Source organism: Bubalus bubalis, chromosome 13 (assembly GCF_019923935.1).
Source record: "Bubalus bubalis isolate 160015118507 breed Murrah chromosome 13, NDDB_SH_1, whole genome shotgun sequence".
NCBI classification, from domain to species: domain Eukaryota; kingdom Metazoa; phylum Chordata; class Mammalia; order Artiodactyla; family Bovidae; genus Bubalus; species Bubalus bubalis.
In genome coordinates, this window is record NC_059169.1 from 18,562,109 (window position 1) to 18,585,776 (window position 23,668).

Genomic DNA, 23,668 nt, shown 5'->3' on the forward strand with positions numbered 1-23,668 from the left:
AGGTGAGTTACCAGCTTTGTAGAGGCGATCCCTAGCCATCAGCTTGTGTTATGAGTTAAAGAGAAAACCCTGACTCACCTGGGGTCTGGAAAATTCAGAAAGGGAGGCAGCAGGTTTAAGGAGTCTGTGAGCCAGGATGAGAGAATGCCACAGAGGGAGAGGTAGCTTGTGCCGTCAGCTGGGGAGCAGATGAGAATCAGTTATGTCTTCCTTCAAACTCCCACAGTAGAGTTAATTTTAAAAACCAAATACATTTGCCCAGGAAAGCAGAAACCAGACTGCTAACGTTTAAGAAACAACACTAGGAAGATGAATAAGAACTCTTCCTAAATCTAGATCATCTGCTTTATAATCAGTTTAGATCTATAGTCCCTATTCTTCATCTTCCATGTTACAAGTGGTGCAGGAGAAGGACATATCTCTTCCTGGAAGATGTGGAAGTACCTGGGGCCAGCTTCCAAGTGAGGGTCCTTGGCTTCCTGCAGGAAAGAACTGAGGAGCAAGCTGAAGCAGAGTGAAAATGGACTTATTCAGGGAGACACACTCTCCATAGGCAGAATGTGGACCTTCTCAGAAGGCGAGAGGACCCAGGGTATGGAGTTGTTAGTTGTCATGGGCTGGGTAATTTCATTCAACAACAAGTGGGAGAAATATACTTGCTATTCCAGGGAAGGGACAGGGATTTTCAAGAACTGAACCACTGCACACTTTTGAAATGGAGCAGGACCCTATGGTCCTTGCCCCCCATGTCCTCTGCCTGCCTTTTGTCTGTGGAAAAACTTTAGCCAAAGAATATGTTTAATCAGAGAAGTGAGAATATGCAGAAACAAAGGAAAACAGTCAAAGGAGACCAATAATAATAATGTAGTTATTAAGCATAGTTAAGGACCTTTTAATTCCTTCTCAAGGGCTATAGATAATATTCTGAGCCATATCCTGTGAGCTGTGTTATAGGTACTCAAAACCCCACTAGGTAAAAGAACTACATAATGACCAGACTGTAGTCATGACATAAACTGCCACAATCCTGAGAACTGACCTTGAGAAATAGGAACAAACCAACCCTGGAACTGAAGATTAATTGTACCTAAAACAATCTAGATGACACTGGTCAGACCACCAATGACCAATTTCAAGATGACTGTCAGCGCTGACTGTACTGTTTCTACACATAGCCCTCTCTGCCTATGAAAGCTCTTGTCCACTGATTGTCAAGGGAGGGAGAGTCAGCCTTTGGACAGGTGTCCACCCTCCCCCCAACACACACACCTGCATCCAAAATAAACCAAATGTTCCTTTCCACCAACCTGGTCTCTTTATTGGCTTTTGAGTGGTGAGCAGACAGACCGTCCCTTCACTTTTTGGGCTTCTATGGTCAGCCTTGGAACTATCACAGCACCTGTCATGGCAAGAGGGGAGTGAATTTTAGTGTTACAATGAAGGTATAATGACTGAGAAGTCAGAGACCAGACCATACTCAAAACCATCATGATTTTAACTGGTTCAAACCAGTTTTTGTGGGATCCTGTTTTTCTCAATATCTGTACCCACCTAATTCCCTCCTGTCTCACAAGGATAGACACACTGTTTCCATAGTGACAAGGCCATCTTAGCCTGTCACCTGAGAGTCCAGACCTGGTTCTCTGTGCACCTTGATGTCTAGGTCCTTTCCTTTCCTAATTAAATAATACCTAGTTGTCTTCCTTAAATGAAGGATGCCAGGGGCTCCCATTTATTTCAGGAGCAACATCAAGCCCCAGACAAGAGGGAGCTACCTTATGGGTTAAAAACAACAACAACAACAAAGTAAAACTGATTATATCAATACCTTCCCTTTCAGATCTTCTGGAAGAAGAGCAATTGGTCTCTTTTTCTTCATCAGGATTATCTCCACAGCTAACAAAGGAAACAGTCATTAAAGGTAAGATGACATCCTTAATATTCCGTGAGGCTGGGCTGTGATGGAATAGTCACCAACAAAGCCCATCAACAATTCCCTTGGAGTAAAAGTAGAATCTAGGTTATAGAGTGTTACCTTTTATCTCTCCCTTTGTGCTGAGTCGAGTTTCACTTGCTCACAGGGTGCTTCATGAAGAGGCCTCACCCCCGGCCCAGCAAACAAGACTCCCTGGTGTGAAACGGCTGCGTTGACACCTCAGCTCAGAGGGCCAAGTGCAGGATCATTGCCCCCAGCACTGTGATTCAAGATGGCATTGAGGTGTCGCATGCAGAGATGCTGAGCCCGGCACTACAATCTGGAGCCACTGGCAGCACAGCTGAGCCGGTCCTATGAGACCACCCCTGACCCCCAGTTGACAGGATCACATTCAGCAGCACTGTGGAGGGTTTTCAGAGGAAACAGTGTCCTCTAGAGCACATTCTACTGGCACGAGCCATTCCTGGAAGAGGGACTTCCCAGGTGGCTCAGCAGTAAATATCCCGCCTGCCAATGCAGGACACTCGTGTTGATCCCTGGGTCAGTAAGACCCTCTGGAGCAGGACATGGCAACCCACTCCAATATTCCTGCCTGGGAAATCCCATTGACAGAGGATCCTGGCAAGCTGCAGTCCATGGGGCCACAAAGAGTCGGATATGACTGATTGAGCACACACACACACACTCCTCTATCAGAAGGAACCCCACCTCCTGTTGAGGGTGGGGGGGTCTCACTTGGGAGAATCGGTAACAAAATAAGAAATCAAATTGTTTCTGTTTTTCCTGGTGGCTCAAATGGTAAAGAATCTGCCTGCAGTGCAGGAGACCCGGGTTTGATCCCTGGGTTGGTAAGATTCCCTGGAGATGGGAATGGCTACCCACTCCAGTATTCTTGCCTGGAGAATTCCATGGAGTTCTCATGGGCTATAGTTCATGAAGTTGCAAAGAGTCAGCACAACTGAGCGACTTAACGCTTTTTCACACTTTCTAGCAGAGACAGCAGCTGCCATTTGGGAAGAAATGAGATCCTCTGCCTCCAATAGTGGTTCTCACTTGGCTGCAGGGTGGAATCACCTGTGAGGTTTTAAAAAGTGCTCATCTCTGTCTCCCCTCCCCTGAGATTGTGATTTAACTGAGATGAGGCTTCAGCACTGGGATTTTACAGAGCTCTCCTGTTGATTTGAATTTGTAGCCAAGTTTACAAACCACTGGCCTTTGCCATACTGAGGATATAAAGAACTCTACCTGGACGAGGAAGCAGAGTAAACAGACAGAGTGGTTCTGCAGGAGCAGGAGTGTATGTTTCTGTGTACAGGGTGTAGTTGGGGTGGGGGCCTGTGACCCCTTTTGCCCACTCTGAGGCCTTCTGGCCCCTCAATGCACAGCCTTTCCACGCTTCTCACCTGGATGCCTGGATTCTCCTGTGCCCTAGTGGTGATTTTCAGTATGATACAGTTGTCTCAGGAGATTTCATACAAGCCCCGCCTTAGTTCATCACAAACCTATGAGCAGGATTCCCAAGGTGTGGCTTGCTGGGAGGGAAATCCTGGGAACTATACATGATGAGCAGCTCGGCGGTAACTTCAGGAGTTGCTCCAGTAAAGGGAAGCTCAGGAAGCTCCAGGTCACTGGCCAAGCATGGGTGTATCACATGGCTATGACTGGAGCCTTCCTGTGCCTGGTGTCTGAGGTGTGTGTGTGTGTGCTCAGTCATGATGACTCTTTTGGACCCCATGGACAGGGGATGGGATTTCCCAGGCAGGAATACTGGAGTGGGTTGCCATTTCCTCCTCCAGGGTATCTTCCCAACCCAGGAATTGAACCTGATTCTCTTGGGTCTCCTGCACTGACAGGTGGATTCCTTACCACTAGCGCCCCCTGGGGGCTTGAGGGACCTGATCTTAAAGTCAGTGACAGGTAATTCCCAGGCTCAGTTATAAAGAATCTGCCTGCCAATGCAGGAGAAACAGGAGCCTCAAGATCGATACCTGGGTCGGGAAGAAGCGCTGGGGGAGGAAACGGCAACCCTCTCCAGTATTGTAATCTTGCCTGGAAAATCTCATGAACACAGGAGCCTGGTGGACTACAGTCATAGGGGCACAAAGAGTCAGACATGATTGAACACAGGCAGTGATAAGTGCCTATAATATCAAGCATCAAGAAGTGCAGAGGTGTAATGTAATAAGCGTCCCAATAAACAGCAGCTGCCCCTTGTTTTGCTCTGTGTGACAAGGATGTGGTTTTACTTAACTATCATATCACGTTTAATTTTTGTTTTGGTATATGAAAATTTATTACTATCATTCATTCATCATCAAAATTTATGATCTTGGTCTTTCCTTCTTGTCTTTGTACAAGGCAAAAAAAGAGACACTGGCTACTTTGACAGCCTTAAAGTGGACTCCAGGAATGTCACCAACAGCATGACCTTTGGAACCAAATCCAGCAACCAGAACTTCATCATTTTCCTCAATAAAATTCAAGCAACCATCACTGGGTACAAAAGGCTGTGATTTTTTGCCATTCTTGGTGAACTGAACCCTGACACATTTCCTGATGGCAGAATTTGGCTGTTTGGCTTCAACCCCTATTTTTTCGAGCACAATTCTCTTGGCATGAGAAGTGCATCCAAAAGGGTTGGCCTTCAGGGCCGTGCCTAAATGGGCTTTCTTACACTGTTACCATGCCACTTCTGGGCTCGTTGGTGAATACAGAGCTTCCTGGCAAAAACCACACTTGCTCATCCTACCAGCATTGTGGGCCTGAATGAAAGACCCATCATGTTTATTTTTAACAGAAGCTCAGAGGGTAGTAGGATGTTAGGACCCCCATTTTACAGAGCTTAAGGACATTGCTAGAGGTCATAAGACTTCTAACTGACAGGTGCAGCCTCTGAGCCCTGGTGGAACCGCACAGTCTGTCCCCGCTCCACCTGTGTCCCGTGGGACCAGGAGGTCTCCCTGCCCAAAGACCTGCTCAGCGGCTTCAGCCTGACTCCCTGGGTGGGTCCGTGTGGTCCCTCCAGGTGCCCGCAGCCCCTATTGCCCTGACTCAGGTCCTTCCTTCTGCAGGGCAGCCCCCGAGAGCCCCACGGTCGGCAGGAGGACACCCTTGCTCCTTTCTGGCATCTTCTCCCTGCAGCCAACTCCTGGGGGTGGGGTCAGGCCAGGCTGTGAGGAGAATCAGGAGAGAAGCAGGAAGGTGTAAGCTTGTAGTCAGCACCTTCCTCTGACCTGGGACCTCCCTCTCTTCTGACACTTCCCACCACTCAGGGCAGCTCCACTCCATGCCCCACCCCCCTCCATTATAAGTGCTCCTCTAGCTCTGCTGTGGATCAGAGTCACCAGGGGAGGGGGAAGAATGCAGAGTCCTGGGCTCCAGCCCCAAAGATCTGATCCAACATCCCAGTGGATTGGGATGCAGGGGGTCCTCTGAGCACATTCTGAGAAGATTCTAACAGATCTGCCACTCACATCTGTGGGCCCTGGTTCAAGAGTATAATGAAGCCCATCCTATATGTTTAAATATTTAAAAGTTATAAATCATGCTAACACACTGTTAAGTACACCCTCATAACCACATGGCAGGCTGGGGTTCCTGGACCCTGGAGTTTGGAGCTAGAAGGCAGGACAGCAGAGGGAGGGGCCGTCCCAGCCCCCAGCCCTCCCCCTGTTCCTCCCACTGCTGGCTCTGACCCTCTCTGTGCCCTGAGGAATCTGCTGCTCAAGCAAGAGCACCTCCAGCCTTCAACTCCAAGCTCAGGCCACCCTCTTCTGCCCCATACACAGCTGAATCTTGACCACCTGTCAGGCTGGAAGATGAGCCCCAGGAAGGAGGCCTGCACTGGCGCTGGGAACGGGGTCCAAGTACTCAGAGCATTGGAGTGGGCGGGGCTCCAGGTGGCCACAACCCTGGTCCTCTCTGGCTGCCTGCACCTGGGGGAGGGTGCAAACGCAGGATGACCTGAGCAGGGCCTCTAAACCGGCGCTTCTCAGCCTGTATTGTGAGCAGGACTCACCTGGGTTCTAGAGATTGAGTCAGTAGGTCTGGGGTAGAGACAAGATTTTGTGTTCTAACAGCCTCACAGGCCAGTGGATGCTGCTGGTCCACAGGATGCACTTAGAACAGCAGAGCCGCAGGGCAGGGTGGGCAGAGTTTTCCTGTAAAGGACCAGGAAGCCCATTTCCAGGATTTGTGGGCCTTATGGTTTCTGCTCAGAAAAATATCTACTTCTGCTTCGTTGACTACACTAAAGCCTTTGACTGTGTAGATCACAACAAACTGGAAAACTTGAAGAGATGGGAGTACCAGACCACCTTACCTGTCTCCTGAGAAACCTGTATGCAGGTCAAGAAGCAACAGTTAGAACTGGACATGGAACAACTGCCTGGGTCAAAAGTGGTAAAGGAGTATGACAAGGTTGTATATTGTCACCCTGCTTATTAAACCTACCTGAGAAAGAATGTATGTATACGTATAACTGAATCACTGCTGTACAGCAGAAATTAACACAACAGTATAAGTCAACCATACTTTTTTTTTTTTTTTTCTGCTGAAATCTTTTTTTTTTTTTTTAATTTTATTTTATTTTTAAACTTAACATAACTGTATTAGATTTGCCAAATATCAAAATGAATCCGCCACAGGTATACATGTGTTCCCCATCCTGAACCCTCCTCCCTCCTCCCTCCCCATTCCATCCCTCTGGGTCGTCCCAGTGCACCAGCCCCAAGCATCCAGTATCGTGCATCGAACCTGGACTGGCAACTCATTTCATACATGATATTTTACATGTTTCAATGCCATTCTCCCAAATCTTCCCACCCTCTCCCTCTCCCACAGAGTCCATAAGACTGTTCTATACATCGGTGTCTCTTTTGCTGTCTCGTACACAGGGTTATTGTTACCATCTTTCTAAATTCCATATATATGCGTTAGTATACTGTATTGGTGTTTTTCTTTCTGGCTTACTTCACTCTGGATAATAGGCTCCAGTTTCATCCACCTCATTAGAACTGATTCAAATGTATTCTTTTTAATGGCTGAATAATACTCCATTGTGTATATGTACCACAGCTTTCTTATCCATTCATCTGCTGATGGACATCTAGGTTGCTTCCATGTCCTGGCTATTATAAACAGTGCTGCGATGAACATTGGGGTACTCGTGTCTCTTTCCCTTCTGGTTTTCTCAGTGTGTATGCCCAGCAGTGGGATTGCTGGATCATAAGGCATGTCTATTTCCAGTTTTTTAAGGAATCTCCACACTGTTCTCCATAGTGGCTGTATTAGTTTGCATTCCCACCAACAGTGTAAGAGGGTTCCCTTTTCTCCACACCCTCTCCAGCATTTATTACTTGTAGACTTTTGGATCGCAGCCATTCTGACTGGTGTGAAATGGTATCTCATAGTGGTTTTGATTTGCATTTCTCTGATAATGAGTGATGTTGAGCATCTTTTCATGTGTTTGTTAGCCATCTGTATGTCTTCTTTGGAGAAATGTCTATTTAGTTCTTTGGCCCATTTTTTGATTGGGTCATTTATTTTTCTGGAGTTGAGCTGTAGGAGTTGCTTGTATATTCTCGAGATTAGTTGTTTGTCAGTTGCTTCATTTGCTATTATCTTCTCCCATTCTGAAGGCTGTCTTTTCACCTTGCTAATAGTTTCCTTTGATGTGCAGAAGCTTTTAAGGTTAATTAGGTCCCATTTGTTTATTTTTGCTTTTATTTCCAATATTCTGGGAGGTGGGTCATAGAGGATCCTGCTGTGATGTATGTCAGAGAGGGTTTTGCCTATGTTCTCCTCTAGGAGTTTTATAGTTTCTGGTCTTACATTTAGATCTTTAATCCATTTTGAGTTTATTTTTGTGTATGGTGTTAGAAAGTGTTCTAGTTTCATTCTTTTACAAGTGGTTGACCAGAGTTCCCAGCACCACTTGTTAAAGAGATTGTCTTTAATCCATTGTATATTCTTGCCTCCTTTGTCGAAGATAAGGTGCCCATATGTGCGTGGATTTATCTCTGGGCTTTCTATTTTGTCTATTAATAAAATTAATAATGTATACATGAAACATTGATTTAAAAAAACCTGTCGTGTTTCTAGGTACCCCTCTTTAACACCAGGACCATGCTGCTGATTCAAGAATAGAATCTATATAAGTACATGCACAGAATTGTTTTTAGACTAAAGCTACATGACTGAAGGATGTCCATAGTCCATTTTGTCAAAGATGGTGCCAGTTTATTTCCATGGCACTCTGGCTGGTTACTGCTTTCCTTTCACTCTCAAGTGTCCCACTCTGGACAGTACATTCTTCGGACACCCACACTGCCTGGTGAAAGCAGAGAAAGACCTAACAGGCAGATCAGTGTGACTGATTGTAAAACCAGGGCTTTCTGTTATCCCAGGCTACTTCTTAGAATTCCAAAATTATAAAGTTGAAAATGAAGGTTTGTTCTCAGTCATCATTTACTCATTCAGAAAACATTTACTGAGCACCCCGTATGTAACAGATACTGTGCTGAAAGATGTAATTAAAAAGTGAATAGGGCACAGTTCCAAGTCTTTTTCTCACTTGGTTTACTTAGAAAACAAACTATATGAATACTCATAGTCAGGGCAGGCTATATAGTTTACATAACCTGTGTAAAATGGAAAGAACAGGCCCCTTGTTTAAGAATCACCACACTGATGACAATAGGACGCTAGCCAAGTACAGTTCTCGTTTAACAAACGAGAGGCGCTCAGGGTCCTACAGAAAGACAAGTTACCTAGGATGATGACTGATTTTAAGGTGACTTCCTAGAAAAGGTGACGACTGGGCTGACCTTAGAAAATGAGATTTCTCCCCTTCATGGACCTTCTCCTCTATTTTTTAAGCCAGAGGGTATTGAGGAGAATCACGAAGTCATCATTTTGACTTACACATCAGTCATCAAGAGTTTCCCCCACAGGACATCTTCATCACCTACCTTGGAGCTGTGACACAGGATGTGGAGGGACATGGAGACATGATGTTCAGACCTCCCTTCAAGGACTCGTTGCCTGGCTGCTAGGGGTGCTGCCAGTGGGCAACCTTCAACTGCCAGGTTGCATGCAATAATCCTTCCAGGTGGAGCTATAAAGACCAGCCATTGGATGTGTCAGGACAACCCTGAAGGGCCATCTTCACTCCTGATGCCCCATGGGATCAGCTAAGGTCATCCAGCCAGTGATCCAGCTTGATCTTTCCTTCTGCCCTATCCCGTTTCTTCCCTCCTGATTCCAGTGTTGATTTCAAGGGCAGCCCTGATAAACATCCCAGCACTAAACTCAAACTGAGTCTGCATTCCAGAGAACCAGCCTGTATCAGAAAACATGTATCAGAAAACATTCCAGTACTTAGGGAGTACTTTTATTTGAAAATTACTGGTTACACATGTACTTATAACATTTTAAAACCCCTAAATAAAATACAGAATGGTGGAAACAAGGACTTTTTGTGTGAATATCAAACCCATAACCTAATGTTGTCTGGCCAAAATGAAATTAAGTTATATATTAATAACAAAAGAAAACTATTGTGTTGAAACACATGAAAGTGCCATTTTATACAAAAGGCTGAATGTTAGCAATTCCACATGTTCAATCTAATAGAAAAAAATCCATTAGCATTTGAAATTTAGAGAACATTATACTTAAAAATAACTCATGGGTAAAAGATATAGTTAATGAATTAAATTAGGAATTAGAAAATACATAATACTTTGGCTATTGATTGGTGTAAGTACCAAAACTTGTAGGCTGTAGCTAAAGTGGATCTCAGAAAAAATGTAAGTTTTACATACTTAGGTTAGAAAAATAATGATGTTATTAATCTGTTTGCAATTTAAGAATTTAGAGGAAAAAAATCTCAAAAAGGAAAAGTTGAAAGAAAAAAATAATATGATGAATTAGAAAGAAAAACAGAGCATCAATCCAGCAAAAGGTTGATTCTTTGAAAATAGGAAAAAGTTATACAAGATTACTCATAAAAAAGAGAAGGTTCAAAGAAAATTAAAAAGCCAAAAGAACACGGAGATGCTGCAGAGATTAAACATGTAAGATATTGTGAATAAATTTATGCCAATCAAGCTCAAAACTCATAGGAAACAGATCCACCTCTAGAAAAGTGAAACTTACCAAAATGACTCTGCAGAAATAACACACTGAATTGGAGCACATAATTACCGAAAGTTACCCAGACAGTGATGGCTGCACAGCACTGTGAGTGTGATTAATGCCACCGAATTGTGTGATTAAAAATGGTTGTATGGTAAATTTTATGTTATATATATTTTACCACAATTTTTTTAATGTAAAAAATAAATTCCTCTATCTAGAAGACAGTCTAGAACATGTCTGTCCTTAATTAGCAAATCCCCTGGAAGCTTTCCTATTTTGATAAATAATATTTTCTCTTCCTTCTCTTTTAAAGAGCTTCCCCAATGGTTCAGTGGTAAAGAATCTGCCTGCAACACAGGGGACGGACGTACAATATTGTCCTTCTGTATTTTAACCATATATTTTTGGAGGGTGACACCTCTCTCTCCTATAATGTTACTTAAACTAAATTTGGAGAAGGCAATGGCACCCCACTGCAGTACTCTTGCCTGGAAAATCCCATGGATGGAGGAGCCTGGTAGGCTGAATCCATGGGGTCGCTGAGGGTCGGACACGACTGAGCGACTTCACTTTCACTTCACTTTCAAACTATATTACTGTATGTTTTTCCTAGTACTTTTCTCTGTAGTATTTTAACCAGAGGTCTTTGAGTGGAAAATGGATAGTAGTTCTGTTAAAGGAAGTGGTGATACAAAACGGCATCATCACACAGTCTTCAAGAATCCCTAATATAATTAGAAAGTAATATGTAATTCTGGGAACAGTTAAAAAAAAAAAAATTTGTGAGAACTTTGTCTCAAATCTTAGAAAATGAGTTTAGCTTCAGAATCTCTCAAGACACAAAACCAGCTCTTATTAGTTGCCTGCACCTCTGATTTGCATAAAAAAGAAAATAGTATTACATATAAATAAGCATAACAAATCCTTTTGCAAGAGCTTGAACTCACTGAGTGAAGCTGGAGAAAAAATTATAGATTAATATTTGTAATATGTAAATATCTGTTGCTGGTGTAAAAAAAGTATAATATAATTTATGCAGTGCAGAAAACTATTGGAAAAATGCCTTTGGAATAGACATGAACTCATCGTAGAATCATAGAGTCAACTCAAAAATTGTGAAGGCTGAGGGTTGTCCACTTGTCATTCATAATATTCATTACCACATGGTCACTGTGAGTGATATCTGGTTATTTTCTTTCAGAGTGCACCTGAGGGGGAAAAAAGACAAAAAACACATATTTATGAGTTTTGAACTCCTTCTTCTAAGGCAACACATTCTTAGGTCCACTGCTTCACGTGAAGCAAATCATATCACTACTAGAGGCACAATAGGAAAAACCAGGGGTGTATTTATTCAATGGAGGAAGTAGCCCCATCAAAACCTTCATTGGGGCTGGACTTAATGCCAAACAACCCATAGATACACTTGAGTTCTGATCATTCTGATTCACAGATATGCTTTATCACTAGAGTAAATTGATAAGTAAAATCATTTTACTAACTCAAAGCCTGGAGAGAAATTGAAAACCAGGTGACAGAGAGGCTGGGAAATCTATTAATACTCTCTGCCCAAGGGTTTCTCATTTTCACACATAAAATGAGCACAACAAATTTGGATGTTAGTATCAGGTTGTATTCCCTGTAGTTTATAAACTCTGATTGATAAGCATTGAAAATAAGGAGTACAAAATGGAGAAAGCATAATACTATGTTCTTGCCTGGAGAATCCCATGGACAAAGGAGCCTGGTGGGCTACAGTCCATGGGGTCACAAAGAGTCGGACACAACTGAGCGACTAACACACACACATGTAGTCATTAAAAAGAATGAGATAACCATATGCGTTGATATAATCTGAGATACAACATTGAGTGAAAAAAGAAAGAATAGCTATCATTTGTGCTTAGAAACAGGAATTTTCTTCCTGATACACAGAACATCTCAACAGAACAGTCAACAGTGGTGCGGGGGCTCCACCTTGGGGGGTTGGGGGGGGAGCTGTGTGATGACAGGAGTGGAGAGTGATTTATCTTTAGTTCATAAATTTTAAAAAAGTATTTTAAAAAAGTTTTTAAATTTTGTAGCATTAGATAAGCCATGTGTTTTAAAATATATTATTATAAATACATTTTAATTGTTTAGAGCAGTGGTCCCCAACCTTTTTGGCACCAGGGACCCAGTTTCTGGAAGACAGTTTTTCCACAGACAGGGCGAGAAAGAAGAGGGTCAGGTGTAAAGTGAGCGATGGGCAGCAGCAGCTGAAGTTTGCTCCTTTGCACAACACTTACCTCCTGCCATGTGTCCCAGTCCCTAACAGCCCACGGACCATACCAGTCTGGCCCTGGAGTTAGGCACCCCTGATTTAGAGTCTCTAAAGATACTTAGAACTATGGGTGTATTTTTTTTTATTGTTACATAAATTGGACTGTATTTTTTACATAACTTGAGTTAATGCAATATTACATAAGCTTCTTTCTATGGCAATACATTTGAATCTACTAAACAATTCCTTTTTACTGTTGTTTTGGTTTTTATTTTGAAAGAAAAAAAATACTAAAGAAATTTTGGGAAATGGAGAAGATGAAAATCATTCCCTAGACCCAGCTCCCTTGTACCAGCACTAAAAGGCTGTAGACAGAAGACTTGCCTTCCAGTAATAAAAAAATACACCCATAGTTCTGTGGGTGTATTTTTTTATTACTGGAAGGCAAGTCTTCTGTCTACAGCCTTTTAAAAAATGATCCCACTTTTATACTGTAAAACACTTTATATTCTCAAAGCCCTTAAGCATCTGCTCTCTCATCTGATCCCTGTGATAAGTGTGAAGAAGCCGGCAGGGCTGTAACCTTGTTCTACACACAGGTGAGGACCTGAGGCTCAGAGGCCCTGGGGGACACATGGCCACGTGGATGCTAAGTGCCTGCTCCATCTATTCAAATGGGTCTGGGCTCCCAGAGCTCGGATATGAGGATTTTATAACTTCTGGGCTCTATTAGTTGATTTCATGATTAGACAAAATTACACCTCTGTTACACACTGGGAACAAAGAAACTTCAAAAAACCTCAACCATATCTGCTTCATCACAGAACAAAGTAGATGACAGGCATTCATTCTTTGAGCTGAACTGTGTCCCCTCAAATTTTCCATGTTGAAGTCCTAAACACCACCGTACGTCAGAATATTACTGGAGACAGTATCTTTAAAGGGGCAATAAAGTTAAAATGAAGTCATACAGGTGGGCCCTAATCTAACAGACTAGAGTTCTTATAATAAGAGGGGATCAGGACACAGGCAAACAGACGGAAGTCCATGTGAGACACAGAGAGAAGATGGCATCTCCAAGCCAAGGAGAGAGACCCCAGAGGAAACAAACCCTACAGACACCTTGACCTCAGACTTCCAGCCACAGGGCTGTAAGGAAATAAGTTTCTGTTGTTTGAGTTACCTGCTCTGTGGTCTTTGTATGACAGCCCTAGCAGACTAATGCCCCCTTCAGCTTTATGAATCTAAAAGGTACTTTTTCTACTATTTCATGGATCAGGGTCAATCAGACAGTGATCAGTTCACCTGAACTATTTGTTCAAGAAAATGTGATATGGAAACACCTTCTCCCAGAAGTTGGGTTTTCTCTTCAGAAGAATGAATTCTGTTCTATTAGAGTGAAAACCTTGTGACTTAGGCTAATCAACCCATTGTTACAGCTCAGAACAAGGCATTGATAGCTGATGCTTGCAAATTCAAAAAACTGATAATCTGACAGCTTATCCTCCTAAGAGGATGTAGAGTATGCAGAAGTAATGTCAAAATGGGATGAGAATCAAGAACTGCATTTCTTTCTGTAGAGGTGACCTGAGACAGTGGCAGGACTGAAATCTAAGAGTGAGGTTTGGTCACCCTGTGAACGTGAGTGACCGTCTCCACCTTGGGTACCACGTGAAAGGAGCAGTGTTCTCAGAGTCAACACAGAACACAGTACCTAGGTCTGCACTCAGCCTCCCCAGCGATTCCCCCTCTATGCTCCCTGGACCAGCTCTGCAACCTTGGGTGAGCCCTGGACCAATCTCTTCATCCATGACTTGCGATAAAAAAAGGCAGTCATGAGGATTATGTGAAATCATACATGCAAGAACTGTGTAAAATAAATTATAAAAAAACTACACAAATGTAACTTACCATTAAAATTGTTAGAGTAGGGGCAGGATTACTAGACCAGGAATCACAAGATTTCTAATTCTATGACCTATGCCTGCTTCTGTATGTATCTTATGTGACACTTGATTTAAAACATATACTTAAAGAACAGATGTCTAATTCTGTGTGTCTGCTGCAAACTAGCTTAACACCAATTATATACATGGGCGCACATTCCTTCTGAGGACTTAGTTTCCTCACCTATAAAATGAGGATGTTGAACCCTATTAACTTATCTGGGCTTATCTAAAATTCTGAGACCAGTTTCTCATTACTCATTGACTTTATCGTACATAAGGATAATAGTTTTTTTAAATGAACACTTTGACACATAAACAGGGACACCTCTCTTTGATGTGTAATGCCTAAGTTCAAAAGAACAAAAGGGTTTTAAGAATCCTTGCTGCTTTGTGACTTGGTTATATGGGAAATCACAAATAAGCAGCAGTATGACAATTACTAAGTCCCTCAAACTAGACCGCAGTTGTCACATCTGTACAAGACACTACCACCTCACCTTTGTTAGAAAGACACCATGTGACTGAAGGCCACTCATCGAGGGCCTTCCTCACACCAGGTACAGCGCTTAGTGCTTTCACCCACCTCTTCCTCAAGCACCATCCAGAGTACAGTGTTAAGGTTTTGTGAATTCCTGATTTATCCTGAGGACAATCTACCTTCTTCTGGAAGGTAGAGGGAGCAAGGGTGGGGAGGAGGTAACTGGGTAAAATTCTAAACAACGAATTAAGGATTAAGTGACAGTATCACATAGCAGTTTTCTTACAGGTTAGAAACAGAAGCAACTTATACCTTCCCTGAAAAATCTTCCTAGACTCAAAATATTCCAAAATTTTTCCTAAAACTCAAATTTCGTGGATATTCTTTGACAGCATTTGCATCACAAGTGTGCTGAGGGCCAATCATAATGAAACGTAAAGGGTCTGCAAAATGAGTGTTCTGTGCTCTAAGGGAATCTGAACCTAGGGTCCAAGAGTCTTATCCAAAATCTGTCTCTTAGGCACAGGTGTGCAAGTGCACAGAAGAGCACACTCATCCTACATCCACCCCCACCACTGCTGCAGATTCTCAGCAGACTTGCATTCAACCTGCCACGTGTTTCTGGAGGTTTAGGATTGAAAAGGGCACAGAGACCGCTGGTGGAGATTCTGAATACTGAACCTGGAGACAAATCATAATTATAACACCCTGCAGCAGGCTCACCTGTTTTGCTCTTTCAATAAGAGCAGCAGCCTCAGTTTCATCCAGCTATTGCACATCTTGTAAAGCAGGCTGTCTGTATTTTGCAGCATTTCATATTGCTTATCATCATCATTCAGTCTCCCTGAATCCAAAACCTGCCAATCACGAGAAAGAAACCCATTATCACCAATGTTTCACAGTAACATATTGTGTGTGTGTGTGTGTGTGTGTTAAGTCATTTCAGTTGTGTCTGACTCTTGGAAACCCTATGGACTATAGCCTGCCACGTTCCTCTGTCCATGAGATTCTCCAGGCAAGAATACTGAGTGGACTGCCATTCCCTTCTCCAAGGGATCTTTATGACCCAGGGATTGAACCCATGTTTCTTAGGAGTCTCCTACATTGCCAGGTGGGTTCTTTATCCAGGGCACCAAATGTTTCACAATGACATTGTAACTTGGACAGTATTTCAGAAACCGGCAGGACAGGGAGAATCGGGAGAATCTATTTGGGTAGAGGACTGGGTGGTGTTTAAATGGTTTGATTAACCTCTTTTACTAGGCAGACAAAGGCCTAATCTAATCTCTTATTATTATAAGGTTATAGGAAAGGAAGAAAATGGAAGTTTTATACTATGATTACTGGTACTCAGCAGTCTGTAGCATCTTATCTTCTTCCCAGGGCATTTGGAGTTGTTAATATTTGTTAGTACTTTTAGCTCTCAGACTCTGAGCTCTGAGGGATATTTATACAGATACACAGAGCTTGCAAATACCTTGATTCAAGAAAATCCAAGTCAATTTATCTAAAAAAAGTAGGTTGGTGTCATACAAACCAGATGGCAGAGACCTGACAGCAAATTGGCAACTTGGTTTGACAGAATCTGAGCAATATTTGGGAAAAATAAAGAAGATGCTTCTGGAATTTCTTTAGGGTTCGGGATTACTGTCAGCTGCTAAGAGGGGCAGAATCCTTTACCTGAGAGATTAAGATGTTTCTTGAAGTTGGCTGTGGTTGTAGTTTATTATTCTCAGAATGAAAGGCTGGCCAAAGGAGCTGCTACATAGCAGCTTTAGTAGAATTGCTCTGCACACACACATACAAAAAAACAAAAAAACACCTCTAGAAATCTAATTTTCCCCTTGGATAAGATCAAAGAAGCAATTAAGAAATTGGGCTTGTAATTCTAGTGATCATGGCCCACACAGCACATGCAGGCAGCCCAATCTGAATGCCTAGGACCTGAACCTGTTTTCACAAATTATCTGTCACTACTTCTTTTTCTTTCTTTCTTAAGCTGCCTTTGTTTCACCCCTTGTATTGCTCATTAATAGGTTTGCTGGGTTTTCTGGGTAGCTCAGCTTGTAAGAATCCACCTGTAATGCAGGAGGCCCTGATTTGATTCCTGGGTGGAGAAGTTCCGTGGAGAAAGGATATGCTACCCACTCCAGTGTTCTTGGGCTTCCCTGGTGGCTCAGACAATAAAGAATCTGCCTGCAATGCAGGAGACCTGGGTTTGATCCCTGGGTTGGGAGGATCCTCTGGAAGAGGGCATGGGAACCCACTCCAGTATTCTTGCATGGAGAGTCTCCATGGACAGAGGAGCCTGGCCAGCTACAGGCCATGGGTTCACAGAGAGTCAGACATGACTGAGCGACTAAGTGCAATAGGTCTGTGCTTACTGACTAAGCACAATAGGTCTGCTAATTGGAAATTGAAAGAGAGAGGAAGGGGCTCTTAACTCTCCCTTTCTACTTTGGTTAATGACGTTTTTTGGAGGGGAGGGAGTATCTGAAACAATTTGCTCAAATGATATAACTATTAAAACCGTTCTGATGTTAAGTAGTAGTTCGTTCTTCATTTAAAGTAAATGTATCTTAAGACAGTATGCTGAAACTCTGAACAAGACACAGGTTGTTTTTCCACATCTATATATTACATTTATTTCTATTCTTTATATTTAATTAGAAACATTTATTAAGTCTCATAAAGTCCATTTTCCTGTAATCTTTTGTTCACTCCTGTGGATCATTGCTAAGGGCAGTTTTCTCAAAAAAGCCCAAGAATAACAGAATCTGTCACAGCCACATAATTTATATCTTCTGCAATCTGGCATGCTAATTCATATGCTCTAAATGTATAATTTTACTTAAGTATAACGTGTTGGAACATAACTACTCATTCTGATGCTGAAGAAGAAAAAGTACAATTTTAAAACACAGGTCTCCAAACACCTATGGTCAATGAATCTATGAAAGAGTAGTCAAGAATATACAATGGAAAAGACAGTCTCTTTGGTAAATAGTACTGGGAAAGCAGCACACCTACATAGAAAAAAATGAAATTAGAACACACTAACTTTTTGTATATGTACAACCTTAAAAAATAATCCATAAACAAAATAAACTCAAAATGGTTTAAAGACCTAATATAAGACTGGATATTATAAAACTAGAGGAAAATACAGACAGAACACTCTTTTACATGAATTACAACAATATTTTCTTAGATCAGTCTCCCAAAGCAAAAGAAAAAAAGCAAAAGTAAACAAATGGGACTTAATAAGCTTTTGAACAACAAAGAACACCACCAACAAAATGAAAATACAACACCTAATGAATGGGATAAAATATTTACAAATGATGCAACTGACAGGGGTTTAATATCTAAAATATACAAGCAACTCACATAACTCAATATCAAAAAACCAATCAACAAATGGACAGAAGACCTAAATAGACATTTCTCCAAAGAAGACACACAGAAGACCAACAAGCACATGAAAAGATGCTCCACATCACTAATAATCAGAGAAATGTTAATTAAAGTCATAATTTGGTATCACTCACATGGGTCAGAATGGCCATCATTAAAGAGTCTACAAATAACAAATGCTGGAGAGGGTGTGAAGGAAAGGATACACCTCCTACACCATTGGTGGGAATATAACTTGGTGCAGCTATGGTGGAAAACAGTATGGAAATTTCTGAAAAATACTGAAAATAGAGCTACCATATGATCTAACAATCTCAATACTGGGCATGTATATAGAAAAGACAAAAATCCTAATTCCATAAGATACATACACCAACGTTCATAGCAGCAACACTTAAAATAGCCAAAATATGGAAACAACCTAAGTGCTCGTCAGCAGATGATTGGTTTAAGAAAATGTGATACCCCCCCCACACACACACACTTGTGCACAATGGCATATTACTCACACAATAACAAATGGTGAAATATTGCCATTTGTACCAACATACATGAATCCAGAGAATATCATACTAAGTGAAGTAAATCAGACAAAGACAAATATGATATCATTTATATGTGGAACCTAAAAACTAACACAAACAAACCTACATATAAAACAGAAATAAACTCAGACACAGAAAATAAACTCACAGTTACCAAAGAGGAAAGGAGAGGGCACATAAATTAGGACTATGGGATCAATAGATACAAACTTGCATAAATGATGGTGTGATCATGATGGTGTGATCACTCACCTAGAGCCAGACATCCTGGAATGTGAAGTCAAGTGGGCCTTAGAAAGCATCACTATGAACAAAGCTAGTGGAGGTGATGGAATTCCAGTTGAGCTATTTCAAATCCTAAAAGACGATGCTGTGAAAGTGCTGCATTCAGTATGCCAGCAAATTTGGAAAACTCAGCAGTTGCCACAGGACTGAAAAACAGTCAGTTTTCATTCCAATCCCAAAGAAAGGCAATGCCAAAGAATGATCAAACTACTGCAGAATCGCACTCATCTCACATGCTAGTAAATTAATGCTAAAAATTCTCCAAGCCAGGCTTCAGCAATACACGAACCATGAACTTCCTGATGTTCAAGCTGGTTTTAGAAAAGGAAGAGGAACCAGAGATCAAATTGCCAACATCCCTGGATCATGGAAAAAGCAAGAGAGTTCCTGAAAAACATCCATTTCTGCTTTATTGACTATGCCAAAGCCTTTGACTGTGTGGATCACAATAAACTGTGGAAAAGTCTGAAAGAGATGGGAATACCAGGCCACCTGATCTGCCTCTTGAGAAACCTGTATGCAGGTCAGGAAGCAACAGTTAGAACTGGACATGGAACAACAGACTCGTTCCAAATAGGAAAAGGGGTACGTCAAGGCTGTATATTGTCACCCTGTTTATTTAACTCATATGCAGAGTACATCATGAGAAATGCTGGGCTGGAAGAAGCACAAGCTGGAATCAAGATTATTGGGAGAAATTTCAATAACCTCAGATATGCAGATGACACCACCCTTATGGCAGAAAGTGAAGAGGAACTAAAAAGCCTCTTGATGAAAGTGAAAGAGGAGAGTGAAAAAGTTGGCTTAAAGCTCAACATTCAGAAAACGAAGATCATGGCATCTGGCCCCATCACTTCATGGGAAATAGATGGGGAAACAGTGGAAACAGTGTCAGACTTTATTTTGGGGGGCTCCAAAATTACTGCAGATGGTGATTGCAGCCATGAAATTAAAAGACGCTTACTCCTTGGAAGGAAAGTTATGACCAACCTAAATAGCATATTGAAAAGCAGAGACATTACTTTGCCAACAAAGGTCTGTCTAGTCAAGGCTATGGTTTTTCCAGTGGTCATGTATGGATGTGAGATTTGGACTGTGAAGAAAGCTGAGCGCCGAAAAATTGATGCTTTTGAACTGTGGTGTTGGAGAAGACTCCTGAGAGTCCCTTGGACTGCAAGGAGATCCAACCAGTCTATTCTAAACAAGATCAGTCCTGGGTGTTCATTGGAAGGACTGATGCTAAAGCTGAAACTCCAATACTTTGGCCACTTCATTCGAAGAACTGACTCATTGGAAAAGACCCTGATGCTGGGAGGGTTTGGGGGCAGGATTAGAAGGGGACGACAGAGGATGAGATGCCTGAATGGCATCACCGACTCAATAGACATGAGTTTGGGTAAACTCTGGGAGTTAGTGATGGACAGGGAGGCCTGGCGTGCTGCAATTCATGGGGTCAGAAAGAGGCAGACATGAGTGAGTGACTGAACTGAACTGAATCATAAATGAAACAGATAAGCAAAATAGACTTAATGTATGACAGAAGAAACTATACCAATAATCTGTAATTCTTTATAATGGAAAATATTCTGAAAACATATATACATATTTAGGTGAATCACTTTGCTATACATCTGAAACTAACAAAATGTTGCAATCCAACTATATCTACTGCTTACAAACAGGAGTAACACATAGCCAAGACACATTTGAGGAACAGTTAAGTAAATTTTCATTAATTTCTAAATTGATTCTGCAAACATTTATTGCACATTTAAGTGCATTGATGGCATTTTGTTAGATGCTATGGAAGACGAAATCACACATAAGCCACAGATCCTGCTCCTAGGGAGACTGTACTCAGAGGAGAGAGAGAGAAGAAAATTTCAAGTGTCTATCATGCAGGAAAGAAAGCACAAGAAAGGTTTAGTAACAGAAGAGATGACTTCTGGTCAGAGGTTCTGAGGATGAGCTTCAAGGAGGAGAGAGGGCAATGAACTAGGCTATGAAGAAACGACAGGCATGGACATTGCAGAAACAAGGGTGAGTGGGTGGACAGTGGTCATTCCAGACACATGGACTATCATGGGCCAAGTGGACTGGAGATGAGCCTGGCAGCTCCTTAAGGGCAGGGTTATGTAGTTTTCCTTGTTCACTGTTGCATCTCAGGGCCCTGGCATTGTACATGGGAGGTAATAGGCATATAATATATGCCAGTTAAAAGTTAAATACAAAAGAAACTAAATTCAGGGCATGACTGGGTAAGCGCCCAATGCTGAGGTTTGTCAAGACTACAGGGTGAGATCAAGGGGAGGATGAGTCCAGCTGGCATGGGAACAGCTAAGGCAGGCGATACAGGGATGGCAGGATGAGGGATATGGACCTGGAGGACCACATGCTTCAGGTGGATGGCTGTGGACAAGAAAGAGAGTGAGAGGGGAAATTAGGGAGGGACAAATCATGGTTGTGGATGGAGGCTTCAAACTCGTTTATGTCAAATATTGGAAAAGATAAAGAAGAAAAGAGAGAGAGAGGAGAGGGAATTGAGAGGAGCAGGAGGGCAGTTCAGACACAGATATTCCAGGGAGCTGCCCTACACATAAAAATTAAATGGAGTCACTGCAAGATAATACAATTTGTTTTCATTGGCAGGATGCCATCAGTGATAATGGAGTGGCTGCAGGGAAAGGTGGTGGCAGGAGTGGGTAGAAGAAAAGCCTAGTAAGAAAAGATGCCAGGAAGAGTTTTCAATATGGTGACAAACATTAAAGGGAGATCCCATTTGGGACAAATAGAGTGGGGAGGTGAAGTGAAGATCTTAGTATTAGATCTCTGACGTTGGCTGCCAGGTGACACAGGGACAGTTGTCCAACACTGGAAGTTGGGTCCCTAATAAAATGGGTTCTCGTGATTTTCTCAGAGACTGGACATTCAAATTTTTTTCTTAGGTCTTGAAATAAAAAATTATTTTTTCTTATGCATGGAATGATGAATGCTGGTTGATGGTCACCTCCATAACTGCTCTCCCAAATCTGCTGCTTTTGCAAGTGAGCACCTCCTTCATGTGCATGTAAGCACCTCCTTCATAAAGTATTTCTTCTCCCTTATTGTGCTATCTACTCAATTTGTTTCCAAGGCAAACCATTCAATATCACAGTAATCCAAGTCTATGCCCCGACCAGTAATGCTGAAGATGATGAAGTTGAACAAGTCTATGAAGACCTACAAGACCTTCTAAAACTAACAGCCAAAAAAGGTGTCCTTTTCATTGTATGGGACTGGAATGCAAAAGTAGGAATTCAAGAAATACCTGGAGTAATAGGCAAATTTGGCCTTGTAATACAGAATGAAGCAGGGCAAAGGCTAATAGAGTTTTGCCAAGAGAACGCACTGTAGCAAACACCCTCTTCCAACAATACAAGAGAAGACTCTACACATGGGCATCACCAGATGGTCAATACCTAAAGCAGATTGATTATATTCTTTGCAGCCAAAGATGGAGAAGCTCTATACCCTCAGCATAAACAAGACAGGGAGCTGACTGGGGCTCAGATCATGAATTCCTTATTGCCAAATTCAGACTTAAATTGAAGAAAGTAGGGAAAACTACTAGGCCATTCAGGTATGACCTAAATCAAATGCCTTATGATTATACAGCGGAAGTGAAAAATAGATTCAAGGGATTAGATCTGATAGACAGAGTGCCAGAAGAACTATGTATGGAGGCTAATAACACTGTACAGGAGACAGGGATCAAGACCATCCCCAAGGGAAAAAAAGAAATGCAAAAATGGAAAATGGCTGTCTGAGGAGGTCTTACAAATAGCTGTGAAAAGAAGCGAAGTGAAAAGCAAAAGTAGAAAAGAAAAGATATACCCATTTGAATGCAGAGTTCTAAAAAATAGCAAGGAGAGACAAGAAAGTCTTCTTCAGTGACCAGTGCAAAGAAATAGAGGAAAACAATAGAATGGGAAAAACTAGAGATCTCTTCAAGAAAATTAGAGATACCAAGGGAACATTTTAAGAAAAGATGGGCACAATAAAGTACAGAAATGATATGGACCTAACAGAAGCAAGAGATATTAAGAAGAGGTGGCAAGAATACACAGGAGAACTTTTCAAAAAAGATCTTCATGACCCATGTTTTGATCATAGCTGTTTTGATTAGCTGTTTTGATCATAAGCTCTGAAAGCCCTCATGTACATTCTTAAATGGCTCCCTTTCTGGGGCATCAGAAAGCGTTTGCATTTAAAAAATAAGAAAAAAAAAAAAAAAAAAAGATCTTCATGACCCAGATAATCATGATGGTGTGATCACTCACCTAGAACCAGACATCCTGGAATGTGGTCAAGTGGGCCTTAGGAAACATCACTACGAACAAAGCAAGTGGAGGTGATGGAATTCCAGTTGAGCTATTTCAAATCCTAAAAGATGAGGCTTGAAAGTACTGTACTCAATATGCCAGCAAATTTGGAAAACTCAGCAGTGGCCACAGGTCTGGAAAATAGTCAGTTTTCATTCCAATCCCAAAGAGGGCAATGCCAAAGAATGTTCAAACTACCACACAATTGCACTCATCTCACATGCTAGTAAAGTAATGCTCAAAATTCCACAAGCCAGGCTTCAACAGTACATGAACCATGAACTTCCAGATG

General features: G+C 41.9%; 2 protein-coding genes and 1 pseudogene across 2 annotated transcripts in view; all 3 read right to left on the reverse strand.

Moving 5' to 3' along the window:
- Positions 1-3,740: 3,740 nt before the first annotated feature.
- Positions 3,741-8,940, reverse strand: LOC123464838 (annotated as a pseudogene).
- A 367-nt stretch (positions 8,941-9,307) lies between these two features.
- The window catches only part of LOC123464538 (ATP-binding cassette sub-family C member 4-like), a gene marked incomplete at its 5' end in the record, with an annotated part of 335,503 nt that continues 321,142 nt past the window's right edge, over positions 9,308-23,668 (reverse strand). The window contains 1 exon segment of the mRNA XM_045162462.1: positions 9,308-11,286. Coding sequence (XP_045018397.1) covers positions 11,266-11,286 — 21 coding nt within the window.
- Positions 15,488-23,668, reverse strand: part of LOC123464837 (ATP-binding cassette sub-family C member 4-like) — a 152,740-nt gene continuing 144,559 nt past the window's right edge. Inside the window, 1 exon segment of the mRNA XM_045162479.1 lies at positions 15,488-15,625. Within this exon segment, the coding sequence (XP_045018414.1) occupies positions 15,488-15,625 (138 nt within the window).